At 40.0% G+C, this 22829-nt stretch overlaps 1 protein-coding gene across 7 annotated transcripts in view; it reads right to left on the bottom strand.

Moving 5' to 3' along the window:
• The window catches only part of LOC101884676 (MAM domain-containing glycosylphosphatidylinositol anchor protein 2), a 373415-nt gene that overhangs the window by 42531 nt on the left and 308055 nt on the right, over nt 1–22829 (bottom strand). For 5 of the 7 annotated variants that reach the window (XR_015518911.1, XM_087298728.1, XM_087298729.1 and 2 more), the window contains one exon: nt 15801–16094. Coding sequence is in view for 6 of the 7 variants with exons in the window: in XM_087298728.1 (XP_087154854.1) it covers nt 15801–16094 (294 nt within the window). In the remaining variant the exon portion in view is untranslated. Of the gene's footprint in view, nt 1–15800; nt 16122–22829 lie in introns of all 7 variants that reach the window. The other 2 variants (XM_087298727.1, XM_087298724.1) reach the window with 1 other exon arrangement.

The following is a 22829-nucleotide window of genomic DNA, read 5'->3' as shown; positions in this document are numbered from 1 at the left end:
GAACATGCAAACTCCACACAGAAACACCAACTGACCCAGTCGAGACTCAAACCAGCGACCTTCTTGCTGAGACGATTGTGCTACCCACTGCGCCACCCAAATAAATAATAAAATTAAATAAAACGTAAATAAAATAAATGTGAAATAAAATAATAATAAAATATGAATAAAAAAATAAAATTAAATAAAAAAATAAATACCTGTTTTTATTATTGTTGTTTTACATTTAAATTAAAATGTAAATTAAAACATACAATTTTAAATGTAAATAAAAATACACATAAAATAATAAAAAGTAGAACAAATAAAATAAAAATAAATAATAAAATACGCACATTTTATATAATAAAAAGAAATAAAACTAAAATAAATCAAATAAAAATTGAAATAAACTAAATTAGAATATAATAAAATAATAAATTAAATAAATTAAAAGAGCTGTACTGTCCATACAGTAATGCCAAATACACACCACTGCTGCTTTTTATGTATTATTATGTTTAATATAACATCATTATTATCTCCATCCTGACGCAGACGTAACAGCACACAGAGCGCCTGTACATGTGGCTTTCTGCTGAAAGGAATAAATGTCCAGTCCGTCAGTAATGCAGTTTACAGTCGGCTCTTCATCGTCTCAGCTCCTCATCCTCAGCTTCTGCAGAGTTTAATGAGCAAAACTAAAGCATCAGAAACTGCACACACACACACACACACACACACGCACACACACGCACACACACACATGCAGGAGCTTCAGCTGTAATGAAAGAGTCGGTCAGGAAAAACAGCACAAGGACGAGGCTTTTACAGAGATGAGCCGTACGGAGGCCGGAGCTGCATTAGAGGATAATAGCGGAGAATAAACACAAGATAAACGCAAGCCAAACCCAGGGGGAGATGTGCTTTTACAGCTTTTAACACGGCCACCAGCAGCAGGAGCACCCTGTGGAAGCGCTGCTCTTTCCCTGGTGTAAACAGTGGGGGAATAAGTATTGAACACACTTAGTTTAACACTTTATAATTCCTTTTTAGGGTGGCTCAGTCGTTAGCACTGTGGCCTCACAGCAAGAAGGTCTCTGGTTCGAGTCCTGGCTGGGTCAGTTGGCGTTTCTGTGTGGAGTTTGCATGTTCTCCTCGTGTTGGTGTGGGTTTCCTCCCGGTGCTCCGGTTTCCACCACAGTCCAAACACATGCGCTATAGAAGGATTGATGAACTACATTGGCCGTAGTGTATGAGTGTGTGTGTGTGTGAATGAGTGTGTATGGGTGTTTCCCAGTACTGCGTTGCGGCTGGAAGGGCATCTGCTGTGTTAAACATATGCTAGAATAGTTGGAGGTTCATTCCGCTGTGGCCACCCCTGATGATTAAGGAACTAAGCCGAAGGAAAAGGAATGAATGGATGGGCTAATGCAGTTCATCTTTAACACTCCATTTAAGATCTCCATAACAGGAGAGTCCTTCATTACTCGCTATTCTGACTTCATATCATGCAGCTGCGACTTTATTCATCAGAATATGGAGATAAAAGCTCACAATAAGCTTTAAAAAAAAATCTTTTAAACTCAATGGTGGCGATGGGCTTCCATAAAAACCAGAATAAAATTAAATGAATGGAAAAAGTTAATTAAATAATACAATTAAATAAAGCAAAAGTAAATAACGAATAAAATAAAACATGAAATTAAATATTTTAAATAAAACCTGGATAAAATAAAAATAACAAAATATTTGATAGATAAAATACATAAATAAAAAGTCATATAAATTTATTAAAATTAAATAAAATTAAAACAAATAAAAAAAATTGATAAAATATTTTTAAAGTAAAATAAAACCAAATTAGAATAAAATAAAACAAGAAAAATAAATAGACAATCAAATTAAATACATTGTAAATGAAATAAAACTAAGAAAAATAGAAAAATTGCATTAAATTAAAATTAAACAAATGTAAAAATGTGTCATGTAAATATAAATAAAGTAAAAAATTAATAAAATACAGGCAGCACAATCGCGTTACAGCAAGAAGGTCTTTGGTTCAAGTCCCGGCTAGGTCAGGTGGTGTTTCTGTGTGGAGTGTTTTCTGTGTTCTCCCCGTGTTGGCGTGGATTTCAGATTATGCTAATAACAGTGTATTTGAATGGTTCTGAGGTTGGGGTTGGGGATTAGGTGGGGATTAGGGCGATATTACAGCTTCATATCACACTCCTCCACACTAAAACTGACACTGGTAGAGATATCTGATGGGTAGCATATTGCGTCATCAAATTGTGCTTCCTACTTTTTGAATAGCAGGTAGGAAAATCTGACATGGTAGGACAAATCGACAGAACACCGGTTTCCCCCACAGTCCAAACACATGCGCTATAGGGGAATTGATGAACTAAATTGGCCGTAGTATGTGTGTGTCTCTGTGTGTGTGTGAATGAGTGTTTATGGATATTTCCCAGTACTGGGTTGCAGCTAGAAGGGCATTCGCTGTGTAAAACATATACTGGAAAAGTTGGTGGTTCTTTCCACTGTGGTAACCCCAGATTAATAAAGGGACTAAGCCGAAGGAAAATGAATGAATGAATAAAATTAAACAAAAAATAAAAGGAAGTAAATTAATACAATTTATAAAAACAGAATAAAATAAAATAATAAATACTTTTAAAATTATTATTTAAATTAACTTTTATTATTTTATTTTATTCTATTTTTATAAATTTTAATTAAAATGTAAATTATAACATGAAATGTTAAATGTCAATTAAAAAAAAAACAATTATTATAAAATAAATGACAAAATAACCACATTTTATATAATAAAAACAAACAAAGCAAAAATAAATAAAATAAAAATGTAAACAAACAAAATAAAAATTTGAATAAAATAAAATAATAAATCAAATCAAATCAAACAGCTGTACTGTCCATACAGTAACGGCAAATACTCCAAACTGCTGCTGTTCCTCCCTAAAGGAGTGTGTTTGGGGCATAAATCAGTGTGTGTGGATGTTTACTGGACTCAGACATTATGATGTTCTGCTGCAGTCGATATTGGAGCAGATTTACAGCACTGCAGTAAATGTAAGGCCTGTTATTGAGCTGAAGTACAGATGAACAGCCTGAAGCGCTGCTCGACATGATGGAAAACAAAAACTTCATTTATTCACTACAAACACAGAGAGACAGACGTCAATCATCCTGTCACACTCAAACACACACCGCTGCTGCATCCTCTAATCAGTCTATATACATTTATGTATGTATATATGTGTGTGTGTGTGTGTGTATATATATATATATATATATTAGGGGTGTAACGATTTATCGTTGTACGATTTATTGCAATGCAAAAATGTCTCGATATGCATGGTGGCGTTATGACGATTTGATTACGATATGACGTCCGTTTTCTCTTATTAGTTGAGCTGTTTGCACGTGAGCTACGTTCCACCGGCTGTCGCACGTGAGTTCAGATTGCAGCAGCAGTAATGTTAGCAGACCAAGATGAGTGGAGTTGAAATAGAGGATGGCCCTTCCTCTCAAAATCAGACGTCTGGCAACATTTCGGTTGTACAGTCATTGCTTTAGACCCGTCCGCTTTTTGACACGCATACTGGGTCAAACATAGCCGAAGTTTTAAAGTCTTCACAGTGATTTACATAATGGTAAATCACCAGTATGGTGTTGAAAGAGTCACATACTGTATTTATAAGGTACAATTCACCCTAAAATATCATTCTGTCTTCATATAATGATGTATTGGCGGCCGCAAAATCACACATGACGTGAGCTGACCGTGAGCTGTTACTACAGAGGGCGGACTATGATAGACAAGCGCGCGTATGCTTCAGTGAACAGAGCCTGCAGGTTGTGACGAACAGGTAATAAAGTATTAAACAAAATTCAGTTTGTGGAACAGAGTGATCGTTCAGGAGCCGCGTGGGAAGTATGAACAGCAGTGGAAATGAAACCGAAAGCGTACACATTATTTAAATAATCATATATCGCATTTTAGAGTTATGATTACGACGAGCATTAACCCTTTTGAGTACAGAGGTACATAAAAATGCACGTCAACATGATACACTTGATAGCGCCGAAGAAATAGTAAACCTGTCTAAACTGCTGAAAAGAGCCACGACTGTCCTGTGTAATGAAAAGACGGCCACCCTGTCACTCATCATGCCCAACATGAAGACAGCCATCCATAAAAACCTCTCAGACAGATACACATCAGTTCAGGATTATCTTATAGAACTGCTGATTACCTGGAAATGTAGATTTTTTTTTTTTGCACACAAAAAACGCAAGTGACCAAGCAAAGCCTTAAGCTCTTACTGTTAAATTCAATTGAATAGAATCATTTCAATAATATTTTATAAGAAGTTTTTAAATTGTTTTATTTTCCAGAGACAGTCCTGTTTAATTTATTTTCTTAAAGAAGGTTCAGTTTAACAAGTTGAAACAAAAGAAAAACATAAAAAATAGTTTACTTGGTAACTAAATTTTTTTAAAATAAAATTTGTATTTCAGTTTAATTTTCAATTTTGATTCCAAATATCGTGATACATATCGAATCGTGAACATTATATCGTGATACACATTGTATCGTGAGCTGAGTGTATCGTTACACCCCTAATATATATATATCATGGCATAGCAATTTATATATGTTGTTAGATTTTGCTGTATTTGGCTTAACCGTTCTTGGGTGGCTCGCCAATGTATTAGATTACTCTAATACATAAAATAAGTAAGCTGACCAAAGTTCTTACGGAGAGAAGACTTTATTGAAGACAATCAATAGTGCAGTTCCTCAGCAGTGATGTTAACCCGTCGGTCTTCAAGTAACTTAACCCAAAGTACTGTCTGTGAGACAGTACTTTATATTAGCATCAAACAAACCATTCTGTTTACGAGGCTCAGCAGGACCCTCTTCAGATGTTTCAGCTGTTGTTTTGCTAATACCCATTGAGATTGTTAAAGGGTCATTTAGTTCACACCTATCAGTTTGTGGGGGTCGAGTCACAGGTCACCCAATCATATCATATCAGAGTTTAATCAATGTAAATGCAACTGAACTAAAATGCATATAATCTTTCAATGTATACCAACTTCTTAGCTCCCCCATAACAACCAAGCAGCCATCCAGGAGCATGTTGTCTCCTGTTCTGGGATCAGATGTGCTTATAACTCCGCTCACAGACATTATCGAGCAGATGTTTGCTGTATGTTTTATAATCAGCTGCTGTTTATTTGCGTTACGTAAATGAAGTTCAACTTAGAGGATATTTCCATTTCCGTAAACGCTTAAAGCCTCGGGTCTACTGTAATCTGTGTGTTTATGTTTATTAATGCAGCCGAGAGTTATGTGAAGTGTGTGAGAGCTGAAGGAGATACATATATGCACACACACACACACACACAAACACACACACTCAGAAAAAACAATTACGCACATAAAAACACACACACATGCACATTTAAACACACACACACAGACAAACATCCTCACACTCACTCACACACATAATAACACACACACATACACTTATGAACACACACAAGCGCGCACATACACACACAAAAACACACACACGGACAAACATACTCACACTTACACACATAATAACACACACACACATACACTTATGAACACACAAGCGCGCACATACACACACAAACACACACACACACACACACAGAGGCATATACACACTCAATACAGAATACAATAGTCTAATACACACACACACACACACACACACGCACACACACACACACACACGCGCGCATATACACACTCAATACAGTATACAATAGTCTAATACACACAGACACACACACACACACACACACACACACACACACACACACACACACACACACACACACACACACACACACACACACACACACACACACACACACACACACACACACACACAGAGGCATATACACACTCAATACAGGATACAATAGTTTAATACACACACACACACACACACACACACACACACACACACACACACACACACACACACACACTAATTGTTATTATTGAAATTCTCCATCTGCCCTGTACAGCTGTTGAGCAGTGAATCCTGCTGCTGCTGTCAGTGTGTTTAGAGTCACACTTCACCTGACGAAGGATCAACAGCAGACCAGATAAAATTACAACAACACCCTCACAACACAACAGCAACATGGTAATAAACTCAAACACCAAAGAAACCCAAAAGCCACATACAAATACAACACCCAGAACACTATAGCAACATATAGCTAGAATACCTAACTCACACCTTTGCCACCATCACAATGTATAAAAACAACACCCAGAACACCAGCAGTCACCATAGTAACATACAGCATAATACCCAGAACACCCTACTAACTCTATAGCCACATACAGAAACACCGAAGGGACACCCTTCTAACATACAAAAGCAACACACAGGACATCCTATTAAAAAGACATATCAAAACATCACCCAGAACACCCTAATAACACCACAGCCACCATAACAGCATATAAAACAACACCCAGAACACCCTAATAACACCACAGCCACCATAACAGCATATAAAACAACACCCAGAACATCCTAATAACACCACAGCCACCATAACAGCATATAAAACAACACCCAGAACACCCTAATAACACCACAGCCACCATAACAGCATATAAAACAACACCCAGAACACCCTAATAACACCACAGCCACCATAACAGCATATAAAACAACACCCAGAACACCCTAATAACACCACAGCCACCATAACAGCATATAAAACAACACCCAGAACACCCTAATAACACCACAGCCACCATAACAGCATATAAAACAACACCCAGAACACCCTAATAACACCACAGCCACCATAACAGCATATAAAACAACACCCAGAACACCCTAATAACACCACAGCCACCATAACAGCATATAAAACAACACCCAGAACACCCTAATAACACCACAGCCACCATAACAGCATATAAAACAACACCCAGAACACCCTAATAACACCACAGCCACCATGACAGCATATAAAACAACACCCAGAACACCCTAATAACACCACAGCCACCATAACAGCATATAAAACAACACCCAGAACACCCTAATAACACCACAGCCACCATAACAGCATATAAAACAACACCCAGAACACCCTAATAACACCACAGCCACCATAACAGCATATAAAACAACACCCAGAACACCCTAATAACACCACAGCCACCATAACAGCATATAAAACAACACCCAGAACACACTAATAACACCACAGCCACCATAACAGCATATAAAACAACACCCAGAACACCCTAATAACACCACAGCCACCATAACAGCATGTAAAACAACACCCAGAACACCCTAATAACACCACAGCCACCATAACAGCATATAAAACAACACCCAGAACACCCTAATAACACCACAGCCACCATAACAGCATATAAAACAACACCCAGAACACCCTAATAACACCACAGCCACCATAGCAGCATATAAAACAACACCCAGAACACCCTAATAACACCACAGCCACCATAACAGCATATAAAACAACACTCAGAACACCCTAATAACAGCACAGCCACCATAACAGCATATAAAACAACACCCAGAACACCCTAATAACACCACAGCCACCATAACAGCATATAAAACAACACCCAGAACACCCTGCCCAAACCCCAGCTGCCATAGCAGCATATAAAACAACACATTTTACTTTAACATAATCTACACTGAACAACAATCAACTTCTTTTCTTCGATGAGTTAAAAATAACAAGCATCCATCGCAGAAATGTAAGTCTCTGGCCTGCCATTTTCACAGTCAGTACTAATGACGGAGGAACCACCAATGAATTGATAGTTTTAACCGGAACCTCTAAGAGAACCCGTCGAGTTGGCATGAAACAGTTTGTGTCTTCAATAAGCACTTACATACCGGATACTCCCTCTATTCTCCCTCTGGAAATAAACCCATATCCTGAGTTATTCAATCAGTAGAACAGTACAGGGACTCATCTGCTGTAAAAAAAACAGACCTGATGATGACTAAGATGAGTGTGAGCCGACTGTCTGTTCCCTCGCAGCACGCTTTCTCACTGAGTGTGTGATTCAACTTGACTAAGGTCATTTTTATTCCACAATGTGTTTTTTAAATCAATTAAGAAAGGTTAAAAGTAACTTGCGTTACATTTTTGAAAAAGTAACAAATATTATTTTTTTTTAAAGTAATGCATTATATACTTGTTACTTTGGAAAAGTAATATTAATACATAACATTATTACGTTACCCCCAACACCAATCATGCACCAATATATTGTATTTTAGAAGATGCAACTTAGATTGTTACTGTAAATGACAAAGAATAACCATTAAAATAATTCAACAAATGTACCATAAATACAGATGCTTCACAGTGTTGTTCATATGCATTCAATTTATATCTGTCTGACATGACTTGAACACACCGACATAAGTACGGGAAATGTCAATCTGCATGCTGTTTCACAACTGTAGAATTTGTGATAAGCCTAAATATCAAATATGTAACAAAAATGACTTTAAAATGATATGTTTGTGAACACTTATTAGGATATATCTCATGTTATTTTCTCATCATGCATCATTACCTTCAGGGAACCTTTTGCAAATGATGAAATAAACTGACAAAACTGTAGGCGACTGGATAAAACCACACTGCGCTTCCGTCTTTCAGCATATTGTGAAAAGAAGAGCTGCATTCTGAGTGCCATGAAGCACATACGAGCGCAATGCATTAACACGTTCAGTATGACTGAAGAAAAGCCATCCTCATCGCATTCACACTTTCTCCTCAATGGCGCACAGAGACACTTTATCTCTCAGCGTGATTTCACACCACAAACACAATGGCCTCCAACACGCCTCCCACAAGACTTCAAGAGTCTAAAGATGAACATTCAGAAGATCGGGACACCAGTTAAACTGTGCACAAATGCAGCAGCCCACCGGTGTTTACTGAAAGCACACACACAACAACACATACAACATAGAAACCTGTTAAAATCCCACTCACAACACACTAATGATGACCACAGACCATCACCAACAATGCTGTCAATGTTCAAAAATCAGAACACACTAATGAGCACAGAAAAGCATGATAAAAACAACAAAAATGACCAGAGCAATGTTAAAACAACACTATTGCAACCTTAGAGAAACATACAAAACAACACTCTTATAGCAAACACATAGCAATATACAAACCCAACCCTCGCTCAGAACACCTTGGCATCTCCATAACAGCATACAAAAACCCAACAACATCCCCATAGCAACAAACAGAAACAACACACAGAACAGCTTAACATCCCCATAGCAACCTACGAAAGCAACACTCAGAACACATTAGCAACCCCAGAGCAAACAAACTGAAGCCTCCTGGCAACCATTTAGCATCATATTAGAACAACACTCAGAATATCAAAGCACATAGCAACATACAAAAGGAACACCCAGAACACCATAGCAACCACATTGCAACATGCTAAAATACAAAATAACCAAATTATCCGAGAAGCCACACTGCAGCATATAAAAGACACATAGCAACATGAAACATCGATATTCAACACACCCTAGCAGCACAGTAAAAATAAAAACAATCTAAATATCCTAGCAACTACATAACAACATCCAAAAGCAATACTCAGAATGACCCAGCAACCACACAGCATCAGTCTAAAAACAAACATAATCCAAATATCCTAGCAACCATATAGCAACATTCAAAAGCAACACCCAAACAGCCATAACAACCAAAAGCAGCATTCTAAAAAGCTAAACAATTAAAATATCCTAGCAACCACGTTGTAACATGCAAAAACAAAACTGAAAAACACCCTAGCAACCAACAGTAACATTCTAAAACACCCAGACTGCCCTAGTAACCACACAACAGTCTAAAAACAAAACAATGTAAATATCTTAGCAACCACGTAACAACACCCAAAATTAATACCCAGATTGCCCTAGTAACCACATAACAACAGTCTAAAAACAGAAGAATCTAAATTACCTAGCAACCACATAGCAACAGTCTAAAAACAAAAATAATCAAAATACCCTAGCAACCACATGGCACCATTCAAAAGCAACACCCCAAAATCCCTGACAAACAATAGCAGCGTTCTAAAAAGCAAATCAATTCAAATTTCCTGGCAACCACATAGCAACATGATAAAAACAAAACATTCTAAATATCCTGGCAACCAATTAGCAACATGGAAAATCAATAGCCAGTACACCCTAGCAACACTGTAAAAAAATATCATAGCAACCACATAGCAACATGCAAAAACAACACCCAGAATGCCCTAGTAACCACATAGCAACATTATAAAAGCAAAACAATCTAAATATCCTAGCAACCGCATAGCAACATGCAAAAACAACACCCAGATTGCCCTAGTAACCCCAAAACAACATGCAAAATCAGGTCAGTACACCCTAGCAACACGATAAAAACAAAACAAAACAAAACAAAACAAAAGTGATACTCCGAACACCCTAGCAATCAAGAGCAACATCTTAAAAAATGCACATAACAACAGTCTAAAAACAGAACAATCTAAATATCCTAGCAACCACATAGCAACATGCAAAAACAACACCCAGACTGCCCTAGTAACCAAATAGTTAAAAAACAGAACAATCTAAATATCCCAGCAACCACGTTGTAACATGCAAAAACAAAACTGAAAAACACCCTAGCAACCAACAGTAACATTCTAAAACACCCAGACTGCCCTAGTAACCACACAACAGTCTAAAAACAAAACAATGTAAATATCTTAGCAACCACGTAACAACACCCAAAATTAATACCCAGATTGCCCTAGTAACCACATAACAACAGTCTAAAAACAGAAGAATCTAAATTACCTAGCAACCACATAGCAACAGTCTAAAAACAAAAATAATCAAAATACCCTAGCAACCACATGGCACCATTCAAAAGCAACACCCCAAAATCCCTGACAAACAATAGCAGCGTTCTAAAAAGCAAATCAATTCAAATTTCCTGGCAACCACATAGCAACATGATAAAAACAAAACATTCTAAATATCCTGGCAACCAATTAGCAACATGGAAAATCAATAGCCAGTACACCCTAGCAACACTGTAAAAAAATATCATAGCAACCACATAGCAACATGCAAAAACAACACCCAGAATGCCCTAGTAACCACATAGCAACATTATAAAAGCAAAACAATCTAAATATCCTAGCAACCGCATAGCAACATGCAAAAACAACACCCAGATTGCCCTAGTAACCCCAAAACAACATGCAAAATCAGGTCAGTACACCCTAGCAACACGATAAAAACAAAACAAAACAAAACAAAACAAAAGTGATACTCCGAACACCCTAGCAATCAAGAGCAACATCTTAAAAAATGCACATAACAACAGTCTAAAAACAGAACAATCTAAATATCCTAGCAACCACATAGCAACATGCAAAAACAACACCCAGACTGCCCTAGTAACCAAATAGTTAAAAAACAGAACAATCTAAATATCCCAGCAACTACATAGCAACAAGATAAAACAATCAAAATACTCTAGCAACCACACAGCAACTTTCAAAAGCAACACCCAAAAAGCCCTGACAACCAATAGCAGCGGTCTAAAAAGCAAAACAATCAAAATATCCTAGCAACTACATAGCAACATGCAAAAACAACACCCAGACTGCCCTAGTAACCACATAGCAACATGATAAAAGCAAAACAATCAAAATATCCTATCAACCACATAGCAACATGCAACATGCAAAAACAACACACAGAATGCTCTAGTGAACAATAACAACATTCTAAAAAACAAAACAATCAAAATGTTTCAGCAACCACATAGCAACATGATAAAACCAAAACAATTAAAATACCCTAGCAACCACATAGCAACATGCAAAAGCATCTCCAAAAAAGCCCTAGCAACCAACAGTAGTGTTCTAAAAATCAAAACAATCAAAATGACCAAGCAACCACACAACAACATGATAAAAACAAAACGAATTAGATATCCTAGCAGCCACATAGCACACAAATGCAGCACCCAAAATTTCCTGTCAACCTATAGCAACATTCTAAAAAGCAAGACACTCGAAATGTCCTAGGAACCACATAGTAACCTGATAAAAGGAAAACACTCAAAATATCCTGGCAACCAAATAGCAACATCAAAAAATCAATAGTGAGTACACCCTAGCAACAGGTAAAACAAAACAATCAAAAAATATCCTAGCAACCACATAGCAACATGAAAAAGCAACAGCCAGAAAGCCATAGCAACAAAAAGCAACAGTTCAAAAACAGAACAATCTAAATATCCAAGCAACCACATAGCAACATGCAAAAGCAACAGTTTGAATGCCCTAGCAACCAAATGCAATGTCCCAAAAAGAAAGCAAAACAATCAAAATATCCAAGCAACGACAAAGCAACATGCAAAACAACAACCAGAATGCACTAGTAACCACATAGTAACAGTTTAAAAAAACAGAACAATCTAAATATCATAGCAACCACCTAGCAACATGCAAAACACCCAGCTGCTGAACAAAACAAAGCAACACCCAGAATGACCCAGCTACAAATAGCAATGTTCCAAAAAGCAAAACATTTAAATTGTCCTAGCAACCACATAGCAACATACAAAAACAACACCTAGAATGCAATATAAAAACATATGAAAAACTTAAAAAAAAGATGATTCCCTCCCTGCTGAAAAATCCAGCTTAAACCAGCCTAGGCTGGTTGGCTGGTTTTAGCTGGTTTTGGCCATTTCCAGGCTGGTTTCTAGCCATTTCCAGCCTGGTCTTAGCTGGTCAGCCATTTCCAGGCTGGTTTCCCGCCATTTTCAGCCTGGTCTTAGCTGGTCAGGCTGGAAAACTACCAGCCAAATCCAGCTAAAACCAGCTTGACCAGCCTGGTTTAAGCTGGATATAGCTGGTTTTGGCTGGACTCCCAGCTTGGCTAGGCTGGTCAAGCTGGTTTTAGCTGGTCATCTCCCAGCCTGACCAGCTAAGACCAGGCTGGAAATGGCCAAAACCCCTCTAAAACCAGCCTGGTCGACCAGCTAAAACCAGCCAAACAGCCTAGGCTGGTTTAAGCTGGATTTTTCAGCAGGGCTGCTGGCAACAAAAAGCAATCTATTCTAAAATAACAATCTAAATATCCTAGCAACCACAGTGTATCATGTGAGATTCACCTTATATCATATCAGCATGCCGAACACATCGTTTGTGTAGAACATCTGCTGTGTATTTGTCTGTGTCTGTGTGTGTGTGTGTGCTCCTCCTCCCTTAGAAGCTTCTTTCAGACAGTACAGTGTGTGTGTGTGTGTGTGTGTGTGTGTGTGTGTGTGTGTGTGTGTGTTTCTGAAGGCCGCTTCTCACAAAACACACAGTGATATTCTGAGAAAAGTGTGACTCATCACCTGCCAGCTTCATTTTCAACTTATAATGGATGCGATTATGTGTGGTATCCTGAGATTTGAGGCTCAATAATATCCAGCTATTAAAGTGCGCACCAGCAGGAAAACCTGCAACGCTTTAGTCAATCTCAAGTCAAGTAACACATGCAAAAACTACAGCTCAGCCCAAAAAACACATCACTTACAGCCCAACAGCGATGCTGGATATTCCTGCACTTCACTCTACATCAATGTCATTATTTTCACCTGATTTCCCTGCAGCAGCAGCTGATTATAGTACACTCTTAAAAAGCTTTTACCGTAAATACTGAGCTTATATTAGAGAGAATCAGAGACTCGCACTGTACCATGAGCTCGAGCGCCGCCTCTGTGTTCTTTAAAACAGAAAACGTTCTTTAGTTTGAGATACAATATAGTCGTATATTCCTAGAAAAAACAATCATCGAGAAACATATAATCAAATAAAAAAACACATGAATAAAACGCTTAATGTCTTCACTGTAGAATGTAGCAGCTGGCGGTTTTTATATAATCATTTTTTCAGTGTTTTCTCCTTTATTGTATAGGCCAGTAGAGAATATTGACAGGAAAGCAGAGAGAGGGGAAGGATCGGCATAGGATCGAGAGGTGGGAATCGAACTCGGGTCACCGTGAGCATCGCCATAGCGTCGACGCACTAATCACTACACCACTGGCGCCAACAGCTGTTTTTTTTACCATACATTTTACGTATTTCTTGTTTACTGAAGCAATAAAACAATCTGTAAATATTCAGAGGTCTTACAAATTCAAAATAATATTCGTATATATGCTAAATAAACAAATAAACAAATAAAATGCTAAATGACCGTATTTCAACAGTAAAATTATAGCAGCCACAGCTGTCTTTTTTAAGTTTTAGCCTAAATAGTTAGCATATATTATCTAGAATCGCTGTACATATGTGTAACCCCGCCAGTCCTACACCACCCAACATGCTCTGAGCTGCGATCGAACCGGGGACCTTCCCCCTAAAAATCCTCATTCCCATCTGGGTCATGGCACCAACGTAACCACGTGTGTGTGTGTGTGTGTGTGTGTGTGTGTGTGTGTGTATTATAGAAATATAATGTCTATATAGAGGAGGTCAGTGTATATGAGAGACTCACATTGTACAATAAGCTGGACCCCTGCCTCTCCGGGTATGTGTGTGTATATTTATATGCATGTGTGTGTGTATTATAGAAATATAATCTTGAGAAATGCTCTATATATAATCAAGACACTGTACGATAAGCTGGACCTCTGCCTCTCTCTGAGTGTGTGTGTGTGTGTGTGTGTGTGTATATTTTATTAATCAGGGGTCACTACAGTGGAATGAACTGCCAACTATTCCAGCATATGTTTTACACAGAGGATTTACTTCCAGCTACAACCCAGTACTGGGAAACACCCATACACACTCATACACTACGGTCAATGTAGTTCATCAGTTCCCCTATAGCGCATGTGTTTGGACTGTGGGGGAAAATGGAGCACCCGGAGGAAACCTACGCCAACATGGGGAGAACATGCAAACTCCACACAGAAACACCAACTGAACCAGCCGAGACTCGAACCAGCGACCTACTTGATGTGAGGCGAAAGCACAACCCACTGCACCGCCGAAGTGTGTTTTATAGATTAATATTCTAGACATGGTCAGTATTTAATTGAGACTCACACCTCGGCCTCTGTGTGTGTGTGTGTGTGTGTATGTGTGTGTGTATATATCCTGAAGTGTGTACATATGCGAGACTCACACTGCACGATGAGCTAGACCTCTGCCTCTGCGTGTGTGTGTGTATATCCTGAAGTGTGTACATATGCGAGACCCACACTGCACGATGAGCTGGACCTCGGCCTCTGTGTGTGTGTGTGTGTGTGTGCATATATCCTAAAGTGTGTACATATGTGAGACTCACACTGCACGATGAGCTGGACCTCGGCCTCTGTGTGTGTGTGTGTGTGTGTGTGTGTGTGTGCATATATCCTAAAGTGTGTACATATGTGAGACTCACACTGCACGATGAGCTGGACCTCGGCCTCTGTGTGTGTGTGTGTGTGTGCATATATCCTAAAGTGTGTACATATGCGAGACTCACATTGCACGATGAGCTGGACCTCGGCCTCTGTGTGTGTGTGTGTGTGTGCATATATCCTAAAGTGTGTACATATGCGAGACTCACACTGCACGATGAGCTGGACCTCGGCCTCTGTGTGTGTGTGTGTGTATATCCTGAAGTGTGTACATATGCGAGACTCACACTGCACGATGAGCTGGACCTCGGCCTCGCGGGGCTTGACGTTGAAGCCGTTGTATTGGCTGGTCTGGCAGCGGTAGGATCCGCTCATCTCTCGGGACACGTTTAAGATGCGCAGAACTCCGTCCAGACTCTCCGTCTGCATGCTGCCGTCCGGCATCGGCGCCTCTTTATCAGACCGCGACCACAGGATGATGGGCTTGGGCTTTCCTGAAACAAGGCACTCCAGCTCCACCGTCTCGCCCTCCCGCACCACCAGCGGAGACTTGCCCCGCGGCACGGTCAGGGTCGGGGGAACTAAGAAAGAGAAAAACAGAGGAGGGACTGATATGGGGCTCTAGAAAGGCAGCAGACGGGGTCGAAGAGGATGCCCAACACCGGCGCATGTGTGTGTGTGTGTGTGTGTGTGTACGTGCGTGTGCGTGTGTGTTTGACAAAATCACAAAAACACCCAAAAGCATCACAAATACATCAAATAACCTTACTGTGGTGTTTGTGACTCATACACTGGATCTCCGCTTCATCCATCTCTGTCACTGACTGCTGTTTATCTGACGTAACACAGGAGTGGGCGGGGAGAACCGGCTCATTTGCATTTAAAGGCACAGGCCACAGAAACAGCTTCAATGTAATCCTACTCCAAAATTCACATATTGAGCAGGGTATAATGAATAGTCTGATGGGTATTTTGAGCTGAAACAGATTCTGGAGACACCAAAGACCTTATCTTACATCCTGTAAAAGGGTCAGGTTGGGGAGAACCAAGAAAAGGGAAGGACAGAGGAAGGACGGATATGGGGCTCTAGAAAGGCAGCAAATGGGGTCAACAGAGGATGCCCAACACTGGACTCTCTTTCTGTGTGTGTCACGGTTATTATAGTTAACAAAAATGAACGAAAAATAGAAAAACATCAACATCATTTGGGAAATATAAAAAAAAAATATTAAAAAAAAATCACAGGAAGGCGAATCATTTTGACATTTATATATATATATATATATATATATATATATATATATATATGTGTGTGTGTGTGTGTGTGTGTGTGTGTGTGTGTGTATAAATCTAAAGTAACTAAGTAACTTATTAATTGAGAAATCTTTCCATCAGGTACTTATTTTTTTTTACTTTACTTTCTTTATTGTCCACAAGTGGAAATTTATCTTTGGCTTCACCACACAACCACATCAGCGTTTACATTACACACATCACAGACAAAACATTCAACACAAATACATTCAACGTCGTCACATATATCACATTAAAAAACACATTTTAAAAACCCTACACATAATTAAAACCTAGTGTTTAAAATTCTAATGGCACTTGGCACAAAGGACATTTGATGCACATTTTTCTTTACTTGAGGTTGCCTAAAATGTCTTTTCGAGCTGAAATTTGATATTTAAGGGATGGGAACAATCTTCAACAGTGATGTGTGCCTTCTGTCTAATTCTCTTTAAATAAATTTCATTTGGTTGTTTTTGCGCTTTACCTACAATTGTACTGCCAATTTTTACTACTCGACACAGTTTTTGCTTTTCCTTAATTGGCAACAGTCCATACCATGCTATCATGTTAAAACTCACAACACTTTCAACCAAGTTCTTGTATACCATCTCAAGGACATCTTGACCAAATTGTTGTGACCTCCTAATGAGGTATAATCTCTGCATTGCTTTTTTAAAAATGCACTCTGCATTTGCAGCAAATGTTAGTCCACTATCAATAAGTGTTCCTAAATATTTAAAACAGTCAACTGTCTCTATTTCATGTCCCTCAATGACCAGAGGTTTCAACCCTTGACTAAGCACTTTTTTTTATTTCTGCTAATTATCATCTCCTTAGTTTTATTAAAATTGATCTCCAGTGAACTCTTTTTACACCAGTTTTGGAGCATATTTATATAATTATAGTACGAAGTATCAAGTGCCATATCATCTGCATATTTAAACAACTTAAAACCTGAATCCTGGACTCTTACCTTTTACTCGAGTAACTTTTAAGATTGTTACTTTTCCTTGAGTGAAAATTTGCGCAAGTACTTGTACTTGCGTGTCACCTCTGATCAGAAGTTGACCGATTAGAGATCAACATCCCACAATGCAGTTCAGCACCACATATAAACTAAAAACCCTTGGAAAAACTAAGGAAACTGTTATTTAACATGTACTCTCACAGTGTAGGCAGAGTGGGAGAACAAGAAATCAGTATATGGAAATGGCCATATTGTGAGCCTCAGACACAACTGTTTCCTTATTCTCATGTAAAGTCCACAAGTGTAAAAACCTGGTGGACAGAAGGCCAATCAGAACACTCAGCAGACTGCTACGTGACTCGCAGGGCACACCGTCATCATTTGCATGAACTTCAGGTCACGTTTTACATCCTGTGGACCTGAAGAGCAGAGCCAAGTCATCAGGAGATCAGCAGCCAAAACACAAACTGATATGTTGCTCTGGGTTCAATGATATGGACACCTCAGGCTTCCTAGTCAGACAACAGTTATCATTTCCCTCCCCTTAGTCATGTTTTAGTGTATCTTTAAGTTGATATTGTTCTCACAATGTATGTGGGACTCTTATTTTGAAAACAGGAGATTGTTTTTTATACATTGCTATGCAACCAATCTAAAAGCGCATGCAGTTTCCATGTATTCAGCTTCACTCCAAAGAGGCAGAAGGTATGTTTGATGTATTGTGAAAGGAAGCGTGTTAATCTGCATTGTTGTCGCGTTGCTATTTTATAGTGACTGTTAGGGATGTAACGGTATTGTAAATACCGTCATACCGCAATATTAATTTTTTTTCGATATTACCGTAGTCACATGACTCGGTAAAACTATAGGTCTTCTGAGAAAATTTGCTCAGGCGAATGAAGCGAACGGGAGGTACCGGAAACTACAATTCCCATCAGCCCATGCTTGACTATCATCCCTTGCGGTCTGTTGTCGCTACAGATCCAGTGATGCGGAAATGGAGTGTGCTGCTAGAAGCTGGAATGAAAAAGAGCTGGAAAACTTTAAAGCGGGTGTTGTCGCCGCGCGCGTACTGAATAGCGGTGTTGTCGCGCGAGTTCTTATCAGCTGTGTTGTCGCGCGAGTTCTTATCAGCTGTGTTGTCGCGCGAGTTCTTATCAGCTGTGTTGTCGTGCGCGTACTGAATAGCGGTGTTGTCGCGCGAGTTCTTATCAGCTGTGTTGTCGCGCGAGTTCTTATCAGCTGTGTTGTCGCGCGTGTACTGAATAGCGGTGTTGTCGCGCGAGTTCTTATCAGCTGTGTTGTCGCGCGCGTACTGAATAGCGGTGTTGTCGCGCGAGTTCTTATCAGCTGTGTTGTCGCGCGAGTTCTTATCAGCTGTGTTGTCGCGCGCGTACTGAATAGCGGTGTTGTCGCGCGAGTTCTTATCAGCTGTGTTGTCGCGCGTGTACTGAATAGCGGTGTTGTCGCGCGAGTTCTTATCAGCTGTGTTGTCGCTCGAGTTCTTATCAGCTGTGTTGTCGTGCGCGTACTGAATAGCGGTGTTGTCGCGCGAGTTCTTATCAGCTGTGTTGTCGCGCGGGTACTGAATAGCGGTGTTGTCGCGCGAGTTCTTATCAGCTGTGTTGTCGCGCGCGTACTGAATAGCGGTGTTGTCGCGCGAGTTCTTATCAGCTGTGTTGTCGCGCGCGAGTTCTTATCAGCTGTGTTGTCGCGCGCGTACTCAATAGCGGTGTTGTCGCGCGAGTTCTTATCAGCTGTGTTGTCGCGCGAGTTCTTATCAGCTGTGTTGTCGCGCGCGTACTGAATAGCGGTGTTGTCGCGCGAGTTCTTATCAGCTGTGTTGTCGCGCGTGTACTGAATAGCGGTGTTGTCGCGCGAGTTCTTATCAGCTGTGTTGTCGCTCGAGTTCTTATCAGCTGTGTTGTCGTGCGCGTACTGAATAGCGGTGTTGTCGCGCGAGTTCTTATCAGCTGTGTTGTCGCGCGGGTACTGAATAGCGGTGTTGTCGCGCGAGTTCTTATCAGCTGTGTTGTCGCGCGCGTACTGAATAGCGGTGTTGTCGCGCGAGTTCTTATCAGCTGTGTTGTCGCGCGCGAGTTCTTATCAGCTGTGTTGTCGCGCGCGTACTCAATAGCGGTGTTGTCGCGCGAGTTCTTATCAGCTGTGTTGTCGCGCGCGTACTGAATAGCGGTGTTGTCGCGCGAGTTCTTATCAGCTGTGTTGTCGCGCGCGTACTGAATAGCGGTGTTGTCGCGCGAGTTCTTATCAGCTGTGTTGTCGCGCGCGTACTGAATAACGGTGTTGTCGCGCGAGTTCTTATCAGCTGTGTTGTCGTGCGCGTACTGAATAACGGTGTTGTCGCGCGTGTACTGAATAACGGTGTTGTCGCGCGAGTTCTTATCAGCTGTGTTGTCGCGCGCGTACTGAATAGCGGTGTTGTCGCGTGAGTTCTTATCAGCTGTGTTGTTGCGCGCGTACTGAATAACGGTGTTGTCGCGCGCGTACTGAATAACGGTGTTGTCGCGCGAGTTCTTATCAGCTGTGTTGTCGCGCGCGTACTGAATAGCTGTGTTGTCGCGCGCGTACTGAATAGCGGTGTTGTCGCGTGAGTTCTTATCAGCTGTGTTGTTGCGCGCGTACTGAATAACGGTGTTGTCGCGCGAGTTCTTATCAGCTGTGTTGTCGCGCGCGTACTGAATAACGGTGTTGTCGCGTGAGTTCTTATCAGCTGTGTTGTCGCGCGCGTACTGAATAGCGGTGTTGTCGCGCGAGTTCTTATCAGCTGTGTTGTCGCGCGCGTACTGAATAGTGGTGTTGTTGCGCGAGTTCTTATCAGCTGTGTTGTCGCGCGCGTACTGAATAGCGGTGTTGTCGCGCGAGTTCTTATCAGCGGTGTTGCCGCGTGAGTTCTTATCAGCTGTGTTGTCGCGCGCGTACTGAATAGTGGTGTTGTCGCGCGAGTTCTTATCAGCTGTGTTGTCGCGCGCGTACTGAATAGCGGTGTTGTCAGCACACTGTTCAGATTGATGCAGACATGAGACCTCTATCTTACTCATAGTTTTTCCTCTCAAGTGGGGGAAAGACAATGCACAACGTTACCCACTGCTGTCAACCTGGGCCAAGTCATATCTCTCTGTCCCAGAAACCTCAGTCCCAAGTGAGAGGGTTTTTTCTGTTGCAGGGGACATTGTAAATACCCAGAGATACCAGTTTTACCAGATTATATTTATATGATAATTTTCCTTTAAACCCATCTCTATCTAAGTGAGTGACACTTTTGGCACTTTTTTGGAGTATTTTCATAAGTTTTGTTTTTTCCTGTAAATGATTCAATAAATACCGTACCGTGACATTGAAACCGAGGTATTACCGTACCGTGAAATTCTGATACCGTTACATCCCTAGTGACTGTAATAGATATCACCATTAACCTAATAAAAGCTGTGCTCAAGTTAACGCTACAGGCTTTTTATTTGTTTTTTAAAAGGGAGTGTTGGTGATATGTGCTTATGCAGGTCCAAAACGCACATACTCATTGCTTATTACACCCACAGCGATGTACACCAGCACACAAATATCCTTAAATATGAAAGATTAATAGATTCAAAATTTAATGAAGATGATCCTATAGATTTCCAATGTCTTAGAATAATTCTACATCGAGATATACCACAGCTGGGTGCCAAAACAGACATACATCTTCTGGTAAAACAGCCAACATGCTGAGAGCAGGGTTCATGTGGAGTGTTCAACTCGAAATATTATTAACGAAATGTGCAATCTTTACCCACTTTTCTTTATCAAATCAAATCAAACCACTTTTATTGTCACATCATCAGCAGCACGTGTGCTATGATGAGTGAAAAGCTTAGGTGCGGCTCCAGACAGTGCAAAATACAGCAAATACAACGACAGTGCAAAATACAACAGCATACTCCCAAAAAACAGGACAATGTAAGATTGACAGCGATGTGTTTAATGTAGGGTTGGGCATCTAAGCTATAATGCCGATCCGATACGCATCTCGATACAAAGAATACGATCCGATATATTAGCGATACATTTGTGACATTGCGATGCAACACGATACGATTCACACCCATATCACGATACAATGCGATAATTCAGCACTAACTAATTAAATCAAGTTTATGAGATTATGTAAAAGAGGATGCTGTGCCATTGAATGAGTTTGATTAGTTATTAACCAAGTAAAACCAAGACTATTTCTACGAACTGGCTTTTCTCTCAGAGCCAGAGTGTCAGTTTACAGTAAAGGGCCATTTTAGATAATATAGCACATATTATTTAAGTATTTTCAAGATAAACAGAATGTATAAGTGCAATATATATTAAAATATATATATTTGCACTCTTTCAACATAAAGGTTTAGCATTGCACAACAAGAATTGTGATTTAACTTTTCAACTATGAAAACAAGTTTTACAAAGATATTTTGTGCCACTGATTATTCAAAACTTAAGGTGGTGAACTAGCAGTGTTATGCTGCTTTGAAACATCACTGTCACTGTAAACAACAGGCTAATAAAAATATAATTAAATACAAATTTACAGGAGGTGTTTAAAACCTTTGTTCTCCGTGACACTAGGCTGAATATCTTTGCAGATGAACAATGCAATAGCATTCGTTATTGGCGTAGAGCGAGCAGAACTGTTGCGCATGGAGAAAACTTGCAATGCTTTTCTCACCACTTTTGGAGCTGGTAGCTACAGTTGAAGCAGAGCAGGAAGCCGGGGATGCAGAAACACTGGAAGATGCTTCCACAACAACACCGTGGCGCCGCTTCAAGTGAGATTTCAGATTACTCGTACTGCCCGTGTATTTTACAGATGCGTGGCACATTTTGCAAATTGCATCTGTCCTGTCAAGTCGTCCATCCTTAAATCCATAATGTTGCCATACTTTAGATTTAAAACTCAGTGGGGAATAAAATGTTTGTTTTGCTTCTCGCGCTTTCTGAGGGCGCACCACTAGCTTCATCCACACACCTGATACACTGAGTTGTAGTGTAAGTGTACACATCCGCA

The sequence above is a fragment of the Danio rerio genome, chromosome 20 (genome assembly GCF_052040795.2).
Source record: "Danio rerio strain M-AB ecotype USA chromosome 20, GRCz13ab, whole genome shotgun sequence".
Classification (NCBI taxonomy): Eukaryota; Metazoa; Chordata; class Actinopteri; order Cypriniformes; family Danionidae; genus Danio; species Danio rerio.
The sequence above is the reverse complement of the archived record's forward strand: the minus strand, read 5'-3'. Positions and strand labels throughout refer to the sequence as shown.